At 45.5% G+C, this 19351-nt stretch overlaps 1 protein-coding gene across 1 annotated transcript in view; it reads right to left on the bottom strand.

Moving 5' to 3' along the window:
• Positions 1 to 19351, bottom strand: part of usp34 (ubiquitin specific peptidase 34) — a 70441-nt gene that overhangs the window by 50605 nt on the left and 485 nt on the right. The window contains exons 2-4 of the mRNA XM_072657812.1: positions 6894 to 6981; positions 2829 to 3309; positions 1497 to 1547 (exon numbers count right to left, since the gene is read on the bottom strand). Coding sequence (XP_072513913.1) covers positions 1497 to 1547; positions 2829 to 3309; positions 6894 to 6981 — 620 coding nt within the window. The remainder of the gene's footprint in view (positions 1 to 1496; positions 1548 to 2828; positions 3310 to 6893; positions 6982 to 19351) is intronic.

Below are 19351 nucleotides of genomic sequence, written 5' to 3'. Positions count from 1 at the left end.
CAGACCAGCAGAGGGAGTGCACGAGGCCAAATAAGGAGCAGAGCTGGCAGCGTCTGGGGCCCAGAGCTTTGAGCAGCTCTTGCAGCTTCCCAATAAAATATAAATAGGAGCAACATGGCATAAATCTCTGCGCTCAGCCGGGGTGATAAAAAGCCTCTCCCAGCTCTAGGAGCTGCGCCATGATAAAGAGGGGAAACCACTCAATGAATAAAACACATAAGGATCGGCCGGCTACTGTACTTTCATCATTAGTGGGGTTAAGTCCTTTAGGCGGAACGTTCTTTTCACCACACCTCCAGCAGTGATGCTCCTGAAATACCTTCAATCTTTAAACGCAATAAATAAATTAATAAATGAATAAATAAATAAGCCCTAGCCTCGTTTTGCCAAAATGATCAGAAATAATGCGACAATACAGACAATATAACAATAAAAAATAAATAAATAAATAAATAAATAAATAAACACTCAATAACACTCTCTCTTTTTTTTTTACCTTCTCAGAGTAAACGGCCACCCAGCCCGACCTACTGGAAGACTGCCCGCTGAGGTCCCCTCTACCTGCGTCAGACCAGCTGCCACCTACCAGTCCGACCACCACCCATACCAGACCAGCAGCACACCCTCCTACCACTGCTACCTGTTTAATGACCATGTTCAAACCTAAATGGACCTAAGTGGACTATCTGCCACTGCTAATATCACCACTATTAACTCTCTACACCATGATTATTATATTATAATTATGATCAGAGCAGTTCAGCAGTTTAAATGGTTTGGTAATTTTTATCATTAATGTTTAAATAGTTCTGATCAGAGGAGGACGGGTCGGGTCCCCCTTGTGAGTCTTGGTTCCTCTCAAGGTTTCTTCCTCCAGTTTTTCCTTGGCTGATCACTGGGGGTCTTTGATCCTTCATGTCTTACGTTATTTATTTTTTGTCTCTTTTACTAATTACTAATTATGTAAAGCTGCTTTGTGACGACAACAGTTGTAAAAAGCTATACAAATAAATCTGACTTGACTATTCTTCTAGCAATTAATCGATCAATTAGTCGACTGTTTTGTTGATGAATCAGTTCATCTAAACGATTAATTTCCCTCCAAAAATCTTAAACTGAGCATTTAAAATGTCTTTGTTTAGAAAAAAAACTGTTCTGACTTGATTATCTGGAATATACGCTACCTGGACAAAAGTATTGGGACACCTGTTTTTGTCAAGGGCATTAAAAAGGCATTTTGCTGGAGTGACTGTCTCTACTGTCCAGGGAAGAAGAGGGCTGCTTTCTACTAGATTTTGGAGCAGCACTGCTATGAGGATTTGTTAGTGAGGTCAGGATGTTGGATGATCATCACCCCCCACACCTCACACCTCAACTCATCCGCTCAAAAGTAGGCATTAGGCGTGGTGCCAATAGGTTCATGTTTAACTCCTATTCTACTGAAACTTAATCTACATTAAACAGCTGGTAAACGTTCAGTCGCGAGCAGCACTTACATTCATGTCGCAGAAAGAGCCGAGGATGCTGCTCTCCTGAGCAGAGATGTCCTGCAGGGGAACAGGGGAAAACAAACAGGAAACTGATGAGACTCATACAAACAGAAACAGCAGCAAGATCTGTTCAGGAGACAACAATGGCAGCATATGAGCATGTGTGTGCGTGTCAAAAAAAACAAAAAAACATCATGCAAGATTGCCGAGAGCCCCTTAAAACATCTGACCAGAAATGTACCTCTCTTTCATCTACATGGTCATATCAGAACAATATGACCACCTACCGAATAGAGGGAATCTCCACCCTGGGACACTAGTGAGAAGTTGTGGTGTGGACTGTATTAGGAAGTTGCTGGAAGGTGTTTATTATAGAGGTTAGCCCTTTGGCATCAACGGCCCACGGGCACCACTGTTATGCCATTGGGAGGCACTCGATGTGCAAGAAGTCCATTCTCGGTACTCCTTCTCTACAGCAGCTCTAGAACATCTCACGTATGTTAGTGATTGCATAGATTCTACCACCTTTCACCCTCTCAAACATCAGTCAAATGGAGGCCTTTGCACATGACCATTACTTTTGCTGCTCACTTACTTATACGTACGTATTGCTCCAAGCCAGGGGTGGTCAAAATATTCTGATACGACTATGCTGAGCGGCATACTATCTAGAACACTTGAGTGAGAACCCAATTAAACAAAAATCTCAAAAAACAAACAAAAAAAACTGTGGGGTGTAAGAAAATATCAATTGTGCATTTAGAGCCAAGTAATATGACAATATTTTTTCATATCGTGATAAATTTCATTTTTATGAGTGTATCTTGAATATTGTCACTGCACGTTTCATTACAAAGAGTGCAATCAGTCTCATTTTGAGTAATATCAGACATTTCGCTGTTGGTGCATTTTGTCTACATGACGAAATATTGTGATAATTTCTTATTGTTAAAAATGTTTTTAAATATCGTGATATACATTTATTTCCATATCGCCCAGCTCTAATTGCGATATGCTTTAAAAATACTGTAAAACCACATTATTTTGAACTTGATTTTAGTTACATGTAAAGACTGGTGTGAGATAGAACAATGGTTCATCTGGTGTGTTTAACCACTGATCACTAGATCCCGCTGTTCTGATTGGATAAGAAGACACTTTTCTTTTACTGATTTTTTATAGATGGTGTGTTTTTAAATACTTTGGTGGTTTTTATAAAATTTGAGTAAAAATATAATAAATACATAAATACCAGTGAATCATATTGTGATACGCATTATAGCACCAGGTTCTTGCCAATACACTGTGTGTGCGTCTGGGTCACTACACTTTGCTTACCTCTATAGTGGGGTGTGTGTTGTGTTTATAGGCCGTGTAGAGGGGAAACTGGATCTGGAAGATTTTGGCAGCACACAGCAGTAGTTTCTCACGGTCCTCCGTGCTCCAGGTGCTAAAGGGGTCCAAGCTGCTCTCGGCTGAGCTCTCTTCCCCCGGACCCTCGCCAGCTCTAGGCTGGTCCTGCTGGCCTCCATGGACCTGAACTAGGTTCTGGCTCTTCTGCGCTTCTGTCGAAACCCCTTCCCCGCCTCCATCCTCTTCCGCCGAGTCCCTCTCCACGTTGAGCGGCTCCTCCTCATTGGGAGAAGGCTGCGGGTGGGGGGAGCCCCATTCCGAGTCGTCGGCTCCACTTTTGCCGCGGGAACTGCAGAGGCGATCCCTCAGGCTGGTTACCTGGGCGATGACCAGGTTAATGAGGCCATAAACCAGCTGGTTGAAGACTTCAAGGTGCTTATATTCTTTAAAGCAGCACAGACACTGCCTGTAACACACACACACAGAGAGAGAGAGAGAAAGAGTGGAAAAAAAATATCACCCAGGTGTTCATTAAAAACTTAAGCTGATGTTGGTGTTTGTTAATTGAATATTTCTTCAATAACGAGCTTCACTTTTTTTTTTTAATATCTAGTCTTTATTGCGTATTACCGTTACCATATTCAGAGAGGGGTTGAGAAGCCTGAAACCGCACTCAAAGTAAAGTACTGTTACGTACTTCAGTGGAATTATGCTTAAAGTAAAAGATGTTTTCCATCAAAGAACTTGAGCAGCAACTCAAAAAAAACAAACAAAAAAAAAAACATTATATATATATATATATATATATATATATATATATATATATATATATATATATATATATATATATATATATATATTTAGGCTGTAGGCTGTCACCAATTTCTGTAATTGTTGTAATTAAATTCCTAAAAGTGTTTGTTTTTTGTTTTTTTTTGGCTTAGAAAAACTTAATTAATTAAAATTAAGCAATAACAATTTATTAAAACGTCATGCATAGATCTTTTTTTAATATTGAAAAAACTGGAAGGGCTCTGCAAAATACCTTAATTTTGCTAATTTGTTTTGTTTTGGCAGTAGTAAAAACAAAAGGTGGGAGATGTGCCACAAATATAATTTCATATATTTAGAGATTTCCACAATACACAAAACTTATTTCTCAAAAACAGACAACAATTCAATTCATGCCTATTAACAACCCACTACTCCTGTTCCCCAGGGCGTCCCCCAAGGCTTGGTGCTTGGTCCCCTTCTATTTCTTCTCTACATGCTCCCCCCTTGGCAACATCATACAACGTCATGGTCTTCACTTTCATTGCTGTGCTGACGATGCCCAGCCTTACATCTCCACCAAATCCTTCACCCCTGGAGCTCACTCCACTCTGACCTGCTGAACCACTGAAATGAAATCACGGATGCAACCAAACACTCAAATTAAACTGAGATAAATCTGACATGACCATCATCTCCCGTCCCAAATCCCTCTAAAAAACCACCCACTACCTTCACCTCACCACTGATAACCCCACTCCATCTCCTTCCTCACACATCTGTGCCCTCTCATTTAAAAACACCCTGTAATTCAAATCGCCAGAGCTGCTTTTCCCCCTCCAACATCATCCTAAACTTCAGACCGTCCAGAGCTCAGCTGCCTGCCTCCCCGCTCATTCCCATTCCCGTGATCACATTACGCCCGTCCCCCAGAAACCTCCCTGGCTTCCTGTTTCACAATGAACCCAATTGAAAATTCTTCTGTTCACTCACAAAGAACCTCCATAACCAGAGCCTCTCCTACCACACTGACCTGCTTCATCATCACACTCCTCCCCCTAGCCTTCGCTTCTCTGAGGCAAAACTCCTGCCCATTCTCCTCAACGAATGACTGAATGTTGTTGTACTTGTGTTTATGCACTTCGTCTCCTTCATCTATTATAATTCTTTTAATTTTAGTAGATTTTTCACCCATTTTCTCCCCAATGACCACCAATGAGCCAAGTCATACATCCGCCCCCCCCCATGATGCCCCCCGACACTAGTGAGGGTGGACCAACACACGCCTCCTCCGACGATCCTAGAGAGTAGTGCCGCATACCCGGATCCAACGCACCAGCCTGCAGACGGCCAGCGATGGCGGCCAGCACCGCAGCAAAGCGATGAAAATTACTAAAGAAATCAATTCAAATCTATTATTATTATTATGATTATTATTATGATTATTATTATTATTTTGAAACATATAAATTGCATTAGTACTTTTCAAATACACTTACAGTGATGGTTCTGCAAAAATTATGCACTTCACCCATTCAAACAGAACGAATGACACTCTTTAGCCCTATTCAGACGGGATCAATCTTCCCTGGGGAGGTGGGGTAATGTAATTATTGGGTAATGTAATTATTATTCAAATATCTAATGATTTAACGCCACGTTTGTTATTTATGCAGACTGAACGCTCTCATGTCAGCAAAGATACCGGCATACCTCAGGTTATATGAATCCTGTGTGAATCGACATGTGGTTTGTTTGGCAGCTATAGGCAAGTCATGGTGTAGTGCAGCCTATAGCCTACATACAGGTTATGAACATGTAGCTGCTAATATTCACACTAAAATCTCATTATTACGACTTCATCATAAGATCGATCATCAGTTTTGTTTTGTTTTTGGAGGGGGGGGGTGTGGGGGGGGTGTGTGGGGGGGGGTGGGGGGTGTGTGACAGCAGTGCGGAATCGAGTAACCACTCCCATCCCAGTCATTTATGATGTCTTATCCCGTGCGAATCGGTAATAGGTTTACAGGTGTCCTGTAGTCAAACTAGCTACATTACTCAACCCCCACCTCCCCCCATTTTACATTTACATTTATTTAGCGGACACCCTTATCCAGAGCGACTTACAGGGTTACTCGTATTACGGGTGGACGGTTGGCCAATGCAGTGTTAGGAGTCTTGCCCAACAAGGACTCTTACTGGTGTACCCAGCACCCAGAATGGGAATCGAACCCCGGTCTCCCACATGGTAGAATAGCTCACTGGCAGGCAGTGGTGTTCTCTGTTGCGCCACACCGACCATACATTAAAAATGAATTTAAATAAATAAATAAATAAATAAATATATATAAATAAATGTAATAATAATAATAATAATAATAATAATGTCCTGGATTTAAGGTAGATTTAAGGAGTGCTATCCTAATAATAATCCTCACCCCTATTTATAAGGTTATAAACTTATGAAGGCAAGTCTCTGTAAGTGGGGTATGTCCACTTTGGGGACATCTGTAATAGCGTCCAAAACAACCTTCCGGATCAGGGCAAACTCAGGGCTCTAATCTAAAGAAGCACACATCAGATATCAAAACCGTCTTGGCTGATTGACTGCATCTGGGGTCAGGGATAAAACATGCTCATTTGAGTTTTCGCTGAGCTGTTCCTTTAAGAACCTCATTTTCCTCCTTCTGCTGTAAGGAAAGTTGCAGCTTTAGGAATATGAGGTTCAGCAGAACAGCAAAGCCGTGGAGAAGAGAAAAATGCTTCCTCCCTCCTATAAAAAAAAGAAAGGAGGCTCCTTTCTCCTCAGAACTGTGGGTTAGACTGGCGATGATGACTCGGCACTTTTTTGCATGAGCGAGCTCGAATGCCACAGCGGGCAAAAGCCAAAGTAGGCCAAAGGTCACCCAACCGTCCACAGCACAATCCTTTTTATGTGGCAGAGAATTTGCCAAGCGTCTGATTCAGAGGAGGACTCCAGAGACTATACACACCAAGAAGTGCTATAAAATCAGTACAGTAAACATACTGCACGTCAAATAATCACCACGGTCACGCAAAAACCTTGCATCTCCATTTTCGCCATGATGCAACTCTGGCAGCTGTTCTCTACACTGAATCAGAATTTCAGGATGAACGACCATTAGAAATGCTCCAAAACGACTTTATACTTCATATTTTTACACCTATAAAGTTCCAGTTCAGGAGATACAAGGTTTTTTCCGTCCCGCAGCAATAGCATACATCTCATACAGCACTGTCTGAGTGAATAGATCTGACCTCTGTGTCCATGTGCCAATGTAGCTGAACACTCTTAAGGCATGCTCCTTCTTCAACTGCAGCCCGTCCGAACTGTCGGCATCCGAGACTGTGGAGAAGAGAGAGACACGTTAATACACACAAAATAGACCTACAGGTTACGCAGAGTGTTTGTTAGCAACATTAGCCTAGCATAACACAGATATCCTAGAAGAGAACATTTCAGAATAAAGCATGATAGGGATGCCTTTTTACAACAGAGTAGTCGTAACAGTAGTTGTCTACAGTTGCGTCACGCTTCAGAAACACAACCAGTTTCAGAATAGAGCAGTCCTCTACAACAGAGCATGGTAGAACCGTCGTCTACAAAAGAGCAGTCACCTACAAGAGAGCATGGCAGAGCAGTCGCCTACAACAGAGCATGGCAGAGCAGTCGCCTACAACAGAGCATGGCAGAGCAGTCGCCTACAACAGAGCAGTCGCCTACAACAGAGCATGGCAGAGCAGTCGCCTACAACAGAGCAGTCGCCTACAACAGAGCATGGCAGAGCAGTCGCCTACAACAGAGCAGTTGCCTACAACAGAGCATGGTTGGGCAGTCATCTACAACAGAGCATGGCTGAGCAGTCGCCTACAACAGAGCAGTCGCCTACAACAGAGCATGGTAGAGCCGTCGTCTACAAAAGAGCAGTCACCTACAACAGAGCATGGCAGAGCAGTCGCCTACAACAGAGCATGGCAGAGCAGTCGTCTACAAAAGAGCAGTCGCCTACAACAGAGCATGGCAGAGCAGTCGCCTACAACAGAGCATGGCAGAGCAGTCGTCTACAAAAGAGCAGTCGCCTACAACAGAGCATGGCTGAGCAGTCGCCTACAACAGAGCAGTCGTCTACAACAGAGCATGGTTGAGCAGTCGCCTACAACAGAGCAGTCGTCTACAACAGAGCATGGTTGAGCAGTCATCTACAACAGAGCATGGCTGAGCAGTCATCTACAACAGAGCAGTCGTCTACAACAGAGCATGGCTGAGCAGTCGCCTACAACAGAGCATGGCAGAGCAGTCGCCTACAACAGAGCATGGCAGAGCAGTCGTCTACAAAAGAGCAGTCGCCTACAACAGAGCATGGCTGAGCAGTCGCCTACAACAGAGCAGTCGTCTACAACAGAGCATGGTTGAGCAGTCGCCAACAACAGAGCAGTCGTTTACAACAGAACATGGTTGAGCAGTCATCTACAACAGAGCATGGCTGAGCAGTCATCTACAACAGAGCAGTCGTCTACAACAGAGCATGGCTGAGCAGTCGCCTACAACAGAGCATGGCAGAGCAGTCGTCTACAAAAGAGCAGTCGCCTACAACAGAGCATGGCTGAGCAGTCGCCTACAACAGAGCAGTCGTCTACAACAGAGCATGGTTGAGCAGTCGCATACAACAAAGCAGTCGCCTACAACAGAGCAGTCGTCTACAACAGAGCATGGTAGAGCAGTCGTCTACAACAGAGCATGGTTGAGCAGTCGCATACAACAAAGCAGTCGCCTACAACAGAGCAGTCGTCTACAACAGAGCATGGTAGAGCAGTCGTCTACAACAGAGCAGTCTTACTTACAGTCTTTTTAAACATGTGATGCTGCTGTTTTACTCAACTGTCCACAACACTCTGAACACTGCGTTTTACTGTAAACCGTCTATCGTGGTGTTCTCTCTCTGCCATACGGTCTGCTCTTATCACCACCTCCACCTTGCTGAAAGCCCATTAGCAGTGTGGGAATTGGCCCTCCACTAAACCCCTTCAGCCAGCCTCAGGCCAATCTGAGTGCATAACAACCACCCTCCCCTCACACACACTGTTCAGCTGCAAGGTGTGTGTGCTGATGTTCCTGGGGGAAAGTGGGCATCTCAAAACAAAGGGGAAAAATGACCATTTAAATATTTAGACACTGGGTTACTGATTACAAGGTTGTGGGTTCGATACTCAAATTCACCAAGCTAGACCCTTAGCTAGACTGGAGCTTCAGACTGGAGCTCTTAAGTAGCTCAGCTCCTCTGACTGAAGCGATGCGGTTACTTAGTCAACACTAAGAGTCAGATATACATCCTTTGCTTGACAGTCTGCTTCAGACAGACATTTGCTTAGAAGCCAACTCTGTAAAAGCCCCTGGTCATTGATTTCACTGCAATCTCTGAGACATGGAGTAAATGATTATTAATGACATGTTGTATCATCGACTTCTGGTGAAAAGAAGTCCATCGCAACATATATTGCAGAACAGCAAATAGTACAATGCCAGGTTTTTCCTATAGTTGCACAGTAACCCAATATTACATCCCTTTCCTTGACTTCCCAGAAGAGACATATACGATAGAGCAGTCCTCTACAACAGAGCCGTGTTCCAGATCAGCCTTCAAGAAGGACACCATGTTCCAGACAGGAGATCTGGGAGGTCTTTAACCACCAAGCTGTTTTCCAGAACAGAGCGGTCCACTACAACAGCGGTCTACAACAGAGCAGCCGTCTACAACAGAGCTATAATACAAAATAGTGTTTGAAAATGGAACAGCGTTGCAGCATAGAGCATTCTATTGCAATAGAGCGGTCCTACACAACATAGTGATGGTTTCAGAATAGAGAAATCTATTGCAATAAGAGCAGTCATCTACAACAGAATAGTCTTCTAGAAAATAACAGTCCAGCCCTCTACAACAGAGCAGCCCTCTAGAATAGAATAGTCTTCTAGAAAGGAACAGCAGTCCAGCATAGAGCAGCCCTCTACAAGAGTAAACCTCCACAACAGAGCAGCCCTCTAGAATAGAATAGTCTTCTAGAAAAGAGCAGCCCCCTACAACAGAGTAAACCTCCACAACAGAGCAGCCCTCTAGAATAGAATAGTCTTCTAGAAAAGAGCAGCCCCCTACAACAGAGTAAACCTCCACAACAGAGCAGCCCTCTAGAATAGAATAGTCTTCTAGAAAAGAGCAGCCCCCTACAACAGAGTAAACCTCCACAACAGAGCAGCCCTCTAGAATAGAATAGTCTTCTAGAAAAGAGCAGCCCCCTACAACAGAGCAGACCTCCACAACAGAGCAGCCCTCTAGAATAGAATAGTCTTCTAGAAAAGAGCAGCCCTCCACAACAGAGCAGCCCTCTAGAATAGAATAGTCTTCTAGAAAAGAGCAGCCCCCTACAACAGAGCAGCCCTCTAGAATAGAATAGTCTTCTAGAAAAGAGCAGCCCCCTACAACAGAGCAGCCCTCTAGAATAGAATAGTCTTCTAGAAAAGAGCAGCCCCCTACAACAGAGTAAACCTCCACAACAGAGCAGCCCTCTAGAATAGAATAGTCTTTTAGAAAAGAGCAGCCCCCTACAACAGGTAAACCTCCACAACAGAGTAAACCTCCACAACAGAGTAAACCTCCACAACAGAGTAAACCTCCACAACAGAGCAGCCCTCTAGAATAGAATAGTCTTTTAGAAAAGAGCAGCCCCCTACAACAGAGTAAACCTCCACAACAGAGCAGCCCTCTAGAATAGAATAGTCTTTTAGAAAAGAGCAGCCCCCTACAACAGGTAAACCTCCACAACAGAGTAAACCTCCACAACAGAGTAAACCTCCACAACAGAGCAGCCCTCTAGAATAGAATAGTCTTTTAGAAAAGAGCAGCCCCCTACAACAGAGTAAACCTCCACAACAGAGTAAACCTCCACAACAGAGCAGCCCTCTAGAATAGAATAGTCTCCAAGGAAAATACAGCAGTCCAGCATAGAGCAGCCCCCTACAACAGAGCAGCCCTCTACAAGATAAACCTCAACAACAGAGCAGCCCTCTAGAATAGAATAGTCTTCTAGAAAAGAGCAGCCCCCTACAACAGAGCAGCCCTCCACAATAGAGCAGCCCTCTAGAATAGAATAGTCTTCTAGGAAAATACAGCAGTCCAGCATAGAGCAGCCCTCTACAACAGCGCAAACATCTACAATAGAGCAGCCCTCCAGAATAGAATAGTCTTCTAGAAAAGAACAGCAGTCCACCATAGAGCAGCCCTCCACAACAGAGCAGCCCTCCACAACAGAGCATTATTATTTTGGCGAGCTGGATGTCAAATGAATCACCTTCACTTTCACACACACACAAGAATTTCTCTGGAACATGCGCTGATCTCATCTGATCACACACTTTCAGAGGAGTGTAAAGGAAAGTGATGATTCAACTGCACTGATTCTGACCTTGTATCTCCAAAACTGCCACTTTATAGAAGGAGAAAAAAAAAAACCTTGGATCTCAGATTTTATGCTGATTCATTTTGGAGCATTTCTATTGGTCCATTCCAACTGCCAGACTCACATTATGTCAATGTGAAAAACGACAAGGATCTGGCTGATCTCCCCCCTCAAAATGCTGGCCTTTCAGACTACTGGCTGGTTTATTATCTGCACTATTTTCACAGATACTGACAAAATCCTGAGTCATCAATATTGACCGACATTATCAGAAAACCAACACATCAGCCAGACTAACACCCAGTGCTCACTAGGCCTCTGACGAGGCTAACACTATCAACTTACCATACAATCCATCAACACAACCTGCATCGCTTTTGCTGACCTCGATATTTCCCATTGTGTTGAGGCTCTTCCTCACATATCGTGTCATCCTGGCGTGAACTCAGCCCCTCTAGTCAACTCCATGACCTCAAACAAACAGACCTCGCTCAACTCCACACAGCAGACAGACTTTACCCTGACATCAGCCCGGGTTCAATCAGTAAGACAGAACACTGAACAGACGTCGTCTGAATGACCTGCTGTCTGTCTGCAGTTCTGCAAGGCTAATGTAGCCAACAAGTAACACTGATGAAGGTCCTCCAACAAATACAAGGAATAATATCAGGAATGTGGAATTGTGTAAGACACTGCTTATATAGACAGACAGACAGACAGACAGACATATGGCTATACAGGTACAGAGGTGGACAGACAGACAAATTAACAGAAAGATAGATGGACGGAGGAACGGACAGAGACAGAAAATCTGATCTATTTCTATTCAACTTGGACATTAAACTAAAAAGAGAAAGACAGAGAGAGGGACAATAGACAGACCAGAGGCTGAGAGAGGCAGAGAAAGACAGAGAGAGGGACAATAGACGGAATAGAGGCAGAGAGGGACAGAGGGAGACAAAGAGAGGGACAATAGACGGAATAGAGGCTGAGAGAGGCAGAGGGAGACAAAGAGAGGGACAACAGAGAACCGAGGCAGAGAGGGACAGAGGGAGACAAAGAGAGGGACAACAGACAGAACCGAGGCAGAGAGGGACAGAGGGAGACAGAGAGAGAGGGACAATAGACAGAACCGAGGCAGAGAGGGACAGAGGGAGACAGAGAGAGAGGGACAATAGACAGAATAGAGGCTGAGAGGGGCAGAGGGAGACAGAGAGAGGGATAGAAAGACAGTGGCAGAAGAGTGGCACAACTGACCACCCGGGACAAAGACGGGACAGAGACAGACACACCGGGACAAACAAAGAGAGAAAGAGAGGAAGCGAGAGACAGACAGACATACAGACAAGATGGTTAGACAGACTGATAAATATACAGCCACTGGTCAGACAGAGACAGACTGACTGACAGATAGATGGACAGACACTGATACGGAGGCAGACAGATGAGCAGTGTTGCCATAGCAACACTGGGGCTGTTCAGACCGGGTTCCTGTATTAGGAGAACTGATGCAGTTTAGAGGGTCTGAGTAAATCACAACACGGCAGCAGAGCTCAGTCTCCCAGTCTGACCATTGACCCAGTGGACAAACCGACCTCCCCACAGTGAGTCACGCTCAGCGCTTCAGTGCTGCTTAATCCAACACGCTGCTCCTCCAGACACCTCCCGAGCGTCCCCGCACCACTCTAAAAACAACGGCCTCCACCAAGACCCTGTTAACTGTTTCCATGGCAACCAGGGAGGACGTGGACGACGACCACCGGGTTCTCAAGTTCACGGCGGCTCACGGCCGGCTAGCCTTGACCTACATGAGACTCCTTTCCTCTCCGCCTCCATTTCCTCAGCACGAAGCAGGCTCTGATACGAGGGTCGTTCCTAAAGCTGCTGCTGCTGTTGTTGTTGTTGTTACTGCATCAAAAACAACAACAACAAAATGGGCGGGGCACTGAGCCATGTAGTCAGATACTAGACACTCATCTCTCACAGACTTCCAGAAAATTTATATTCACATCAGATCAGATTATTGGCCTATCCAATAATTGGTCCAGCCCTCTTTTGATTGCAGTCAGCCACGAGAGCATTAGTGAGATCAGGTACTGAGGTTGGATGTCTAAGTCCTAAAAGTAAACATGATGGGCTCAAACAGCTACGTATCCAAATATGTAACCAGCGATTGGTCGACAATATAGCCAATCCTGAGAGCTCTCGGGATCGCGAGGGATCCCGAGAGGGATTGTGTGATCTGATCAGCTCTCGGGATCGCTACATTATCGGCCAATCACCAGATGCTTGCAAAATAGGGATCATGTGATCTGATCAGCTCTCGGGATCGGCTACATTATCGGCCAATCACCAGATGCTTGCAAAATAGGGATCATGTGATCTGATCAGCTCTCGGGATCGGCTACATTATCGGCCAATCACAAGAAGCTTGCAAAATAGGGATCATGTGATCTGATCAGCTCTCGGGATCGCTACATTATCGGCCAATCACAAGAAGCTTGCAAAATAGGGATCATGTGATCTGATCAGCTCTCGGGATCGGCTACATTATCGGCCAATCCCCAGATGCTTGCAAAATAGGGATCATGTGATCTGATCAGCTCTCGGGATCGGCTACATTATCGGCCAATCACCAGATGCTTGCAAAATAGGGATCATGTGATCTGATCAGCTCTCGGGATCTGCAAAGTTATCAGCCAACTGCTAGTTACATATTTGGGCTGAAATTCACAAGATCACCGTGAATTTTCATGTGACCCATTTTCTCTTCTCCTCAGGACGCATTTATGAGGCACGTTAGGTTGGACTGACGAAAAAGTCACATGAAATGAGATCCGACACCCAGATCTGACACACCTGCGTCATATATGACCAAAAAAAGATCAGATCTAGGCCACTTTGACCTGCATCAGGGGTTTATGACTGCCCCTTTTTCCAGCTTCCAACACATCACCTTCCTGCCTAATATGTAAACCCCACCCCTTGACAGAGGCCACTCGAACCAGATAACGGACGGTATTCGGTAGGTATTAGCCGTCAGTGGTTTTAATGTTATGGCTGACTGGTGTATTTGATGGTGTAAGACACAAACATTAAGGGTAAGTGGGAAGGAAAACTGGGAGAACTGGGAGAACTGGGCAATCTGAGTTTCGTCCATTAGACTACCCACATGTTTTGCTCCTTATAGCACAGTCAGGGTGGGTGGGTGTGCCCCCCGGGACATTTCTGTCTCCCAGCATGCTGTGCCCCACTAAACACACACACACACACACACACACACACACACACACACACACACACACACACACACACACACACACACACACACACACACACACAGCGTGCAGCATTGTTCGATAATATCGCAGCACACAGGGTGGGGAACGCTGCACATATACAACAGATTTCAAGGTCAGAGGTTAAGCTGCATGTGCACACATGGGGCTGCCACTCAAGTGGGCAGTGGGGGGTTATAGTGGGACATCCAAAACACATGTCCTCAGGCCTACACACACACACACACACACACACACACAACAGAGGCTTGTGACAAACCTAAAAACAATAGTTCATATCCTAACATTTTTACAACAATATTAAATTCCCATGTCCAAAAGTTTGTGGACACCCTTCTAACAAAAGCCTTCAGCCACTTTAAGTTGCACCTATTGCTGACACACACACACACACACACACACACACACACAGTAGATAAGTGCTGCCAATAGAATAGGACTCTCTGGAGCAGACAAACATCATTAATCTATGGGCACCATGCTGCCTAATAATGCCAGGTATGGACTAGAGGGGTATAAAGCCCCCCAGCATTGAGCTGTGGAGCTGTGGAAGTACTGTGTTGTCTGGAATGATGGATGGTGGAGCTCCATCCAATACTTTTGGGACGAGTTGGGGAGTTACTCATACAACATCCTGAGCTCATTAAAGCTCTTGTCGCTGAATGCAATCAAATCCTCACAGCAATGCTCCTCTAAAATCTAGTAGAAAGCCTTCTTCCCTGGACAGTGATGACAGCTACTCCAACAAAAGCAGGATCAACTCTCTTTAATTCATTTGATTTCAGAAGAAACAATGATTAAGAAGGTGTCCCAATACTTTTGCCCAGAAAGTGTATGTTATAAACATACTGAACGGTCTGATAGAGAAGTTGTGAAGGGCAGAGGAATACGTGACCGGTGCTGTGAAGAAAAACAGTCCCCCAAAAAAAACTTATTTCACTCATATTTTCCAGCCATCACACATAAACATGGTGGTGGGAGCTTCACTGGTGGGTTCGGGTAGAACGGTTGTAGTCATGGTGACCCTGGCTCCCTTCACCACCACTGTACGGAAATCTGACTCATTAAGCTCCCTTACACCCAACCAGATCACACTAAACCCGGATCTGAATGAGTTTGTTTACGTCTCATCAGAATTTTGGAAACACTGGTGGAGTTTCCCTTATAAAGCGGCGCTAAAGTAAAACCGGACGCAGTAGAGAAGAGGTTAAAGGGATCCTCCAGCCAAAGCGACAATTACAACCCTCACTACTTCTGCTGTGAAGGTGCTTATTTGCCTCCCACAGCAGAGCTGCAGAGGTCTACAGAGACTTAGTTTCAGGTGTAAACACTAGGAAACCCCCCGCCCCCCCTTTTCCGACGATGCATCTGGAAGGTAGGGGGAATTTTTCCAAAAACTACCAGCATAAGGATGTTTCCCAGCTAGCAGCTAACGCAGAGGACGTCTGTATTTAATAGCCTCTGGTGTTGGACTTCCCTTTCAAATCAATCACACATTTCCAAAAGTATACAGACACCCTTTCTAATTACACAGTGAGTTCAGGTGCAATAAGGTGCCCCCACAACAGCCATAACACCAGCACCAGCAGCTAACGGGCACAGAGTTGCCCCCGCCTTGTGCTGCTACCACCACGACAGCTCTGAGTATTCGAGGCATGGCCTCCAAAAGACCTCTGAAGGCGTCCTGTGGTATCTGGCACCAAGACTAGCGTTAGCAGCAGCTCCGTTAAGTCCTGAGAGTTGTGAGGTGTGGCCTACATGGATCAATGAGCCTTGGGCGTCCATGACCCCGACAACCAGTGAACTGTTGACTGTTTCAGAGGACTTTTGGTAGGTACTGACCACTGCATATCGGAAACACCGCACAAGACCTGCCTGATGTTTTGGAGATGTTCTGGCCCAGTCACTGCCTAGAACACCGCAGTTTGGTTCTGGGCTCAGAACAGGGGATGCTAGGCTAACACCGCTAACAAACACTGGACTTGGACGGTCACCGATCCTATCTTGCTAAAAAATCTCCTGAAAAGCTGCGCGAATAAATAAGACAATTGTGAAACTGCCCGGACAGAACATTACAACAATTATATACTCGAGTACTTTACTCCCTCATTCTCTGTGAACAACCCAGGTGAGGCTGTGTTTTGAGAGGCTGAGAGAGGTTTTAGGTGAGTATATACACAGATGAAATTGGTGACAGTCTGAGTCCAGTGTTTATTAGCAATGTTAGCCTAACTTGTCCTGTCTGATGAACTGCTACTGCTGCAGCCCATTACAGCCCAGTCCCATAAAAGTCCAATCCTCACCTCACCTGATCAGAAATCCCACGAATCTGAATATGAGCATCATCACTCCAAACTCCAATAAGGCACAAAAGTCCCATTCAGAAACCTACAGTGTCCCTAAAGAGTCACGGTTAAATAAACAAACACATAAATACATAGAAATATATATAAATTTTAGAGATCTCAAAATGTTTCTTCAATTTAATAATCTGTTTCCCTGATTTAAGAAACGATTTCATTCATTTAATAAAATCTTCCCTCAAGTTAACAACCTGTTCTCTCAATTTAATAAATCTCATTTTACTCATTTTAATTTAAAGGTAAGGTAAAGGTGCACGTATTTGTCACTGTACAGCGAAATGTGTCCTCCGCATTTAACCCATCTGGTAGTGAACACACACTCACCCACACTCACACACACTCACACACACTCACACACACTCACACACACTCACACACACTCACACACACTCACACACACTCACACACACTCAGAGCAGTGGGCAGCCAACTCCAGTGCCCGGGGAGCAGAGGGGGAAAAGGGCCTTGCTCAAGGGCCCAACAGTGGCAGCTTGCCGAGCCCGGGAATCGAACCCACAACACCTTTGAGATAGATAGATAGATATAGATATAGATATATATATATATATATATATATATCAAAGGGGCAATTTCCTTAAATATTTATTGAAGGGACAATCTCTTTTTTAACAAGAAATTGAAGGGACATTTTTTTGTTTTATAAGAAAATGAAGGGACAATTTCTTTAAAAAAAATAAATAAATAAATCAAATGAGGACAAGGACTGTTTAACTGAGAGAACTATTTATTAAATTGAGGCAACGGCATGACAAATCCAGGGAACAGTTTATGGTTTATTAAATCCAGGGAACAGTTTATGATTTATGTCTCTAAATATGATCTTCCTACCTGCTCTAAGGGCTCTGTAAAAATCTAACCTCAGGCCCGATGTCTGCAAAGCCCACGGTACCAGCGGGACAACTATCCCAATCACCTGTGGTGAAAATGAGAAACCCTGTGTCCTACAGAAACGAGGACGAGGCCCCGTCAGAGCCCATCACTCCCACAAATCTGCCCAGAGAAGCCTGAAGTGATCAGCAGTCCTCCTCTAACATGACAGCACTGCGAACTGCCAGGCCTGCTGAAGTCCTCATTGTGAGAGGAGGCTGGAGGCAGGAGGCTGGAGGCAGGAGGCTGGAGGCAGGAGGCTGGAGGCAGGAGGCTGGAGGCAGGAGGCTGGAGGCAGGAGGCTGGAGGCTGGAGGCTGGAGGCAGGAGGCTGGAGGCAGGAGGCTGGAGGCTCCCTTTGTAGCTCAGTTTGCACAACAAACAGAGCACAGCCCGCTAGAGAGGCGGCTGAGGCAGCACCCGACCGGCCCACAGCCTCGCTTCACATTCGAGAGGGGGGTAAAAGTGCTGGCTGACAAAGCCGGGCTCGCAGGGTCGAGATTTTTAACACAAAGCAAATGTCAAGAGTGGAAAACAGCCCGAAGTGCAGCCACATCGCAAGCTAGCGCGGTTAGCTGCGCTAATTATGCCCATTAGCTAGCTAGCTCCCTAGCTAGAACCTGGAGACTCTAGAACCAACCGTGTAGACAGACAGACAGACAGACAGCTAGACAGACAGCTAGACACCTAGACACACGGCTGAATTTGACCCTGTTGTCTCTCCCAAGGAAATACAGCTGGGGTTTGCGCTACAGCTATCTCGCTAACCATCTAAGCTGCCTGGCTAGTTAGCTACCTAGCTACCTAGCTAGCGAGTTAGCAAACGTGCTAGCTGTCATTTCGCCCACTGTGCAGAAAAGCACGGCTTAACACTCGACGCTGGGGTTCCCCAACTGGTAACCCTGGTGTGGCCGGCTTATAGCGCCAGGAAGGAGGTTTAATAACAGCTGGGAAGCGACGACAGCGTCCCAGGACAGGGATAAAAACACATCGCTCACCAGCGATGGATGCTGCTGCTGCTAACGCTAGCGGGTTAGCTAATAGCTAACTAGCTAACTAGCTAGCTGCCGGGGCACTGGGTGCGGAGCGAGTGGACTTGCGGACTGAAAACACAGCTAATAAAAGCGCAGAAGCTGTAGTTTGTGGGTTTAACACACAGCAGAACAACACCGGCACTTGCTTGTTTACGAAAACGCACCGAAACACCCCCCGGATTTTAAGCATCCAGGCCGTACAAGTCGAGCTCCAACTTTGGGCACAATGTGGCCTGGTGTCAAAACACACAACTGGAGGACAGCTAGCTACAGCTACAGCTACAGCTACAGCTACCCTACCTCACTGCCAATGTTGGCTAGACTGCATACATGTTTATGCAAGAGCTGCTCTGAGCAAATCAACAAAATAAACAGCAGCCAGCCAGACAGACAGCCAGCCAGCTAACTAGCTAGCCCAGTGCGTTACCCAGCACGTCGAGCTGTCGAGCGGACACCCTCTGACCGACGCACGGCAGGGCTGGGAAGGCCGGGCTGTAGAGAACAGCAGGTCTCCCCCCGCAAGAGGAGATGACATTCACAGCAAGACGAGATTTGGGGGTGAGACCCAGCCTTTTGTGGAGGCCTTAAATGTGGCAGAGAGCAGATTAGCAGGCACACACGAGACAACCCTCAGACAAAGCTCCAGCCATATGCTTACCAAGTTGCTCCAAGCGAGCGAAGTCA

The sequence above is a fragment of the Salminus brasiliensis genome, chromosome 15 (assembly GCF_030463535.1).
Source record: "Salminus brasiliensis chromosome 15, fSalBra1.hap2, whole genome shotgun sequence".
Lineage (NCBI taxonomy): Eukaryota > Metazoa > Chordata > Actinopteri > Characiformes > Bryconidae > Salminus > Salminus brasiliensis.
Note: the sequence above shows the minus strand (reverse complement) of the source record. Positions and strands in the feature narration are given on the sequence as shown.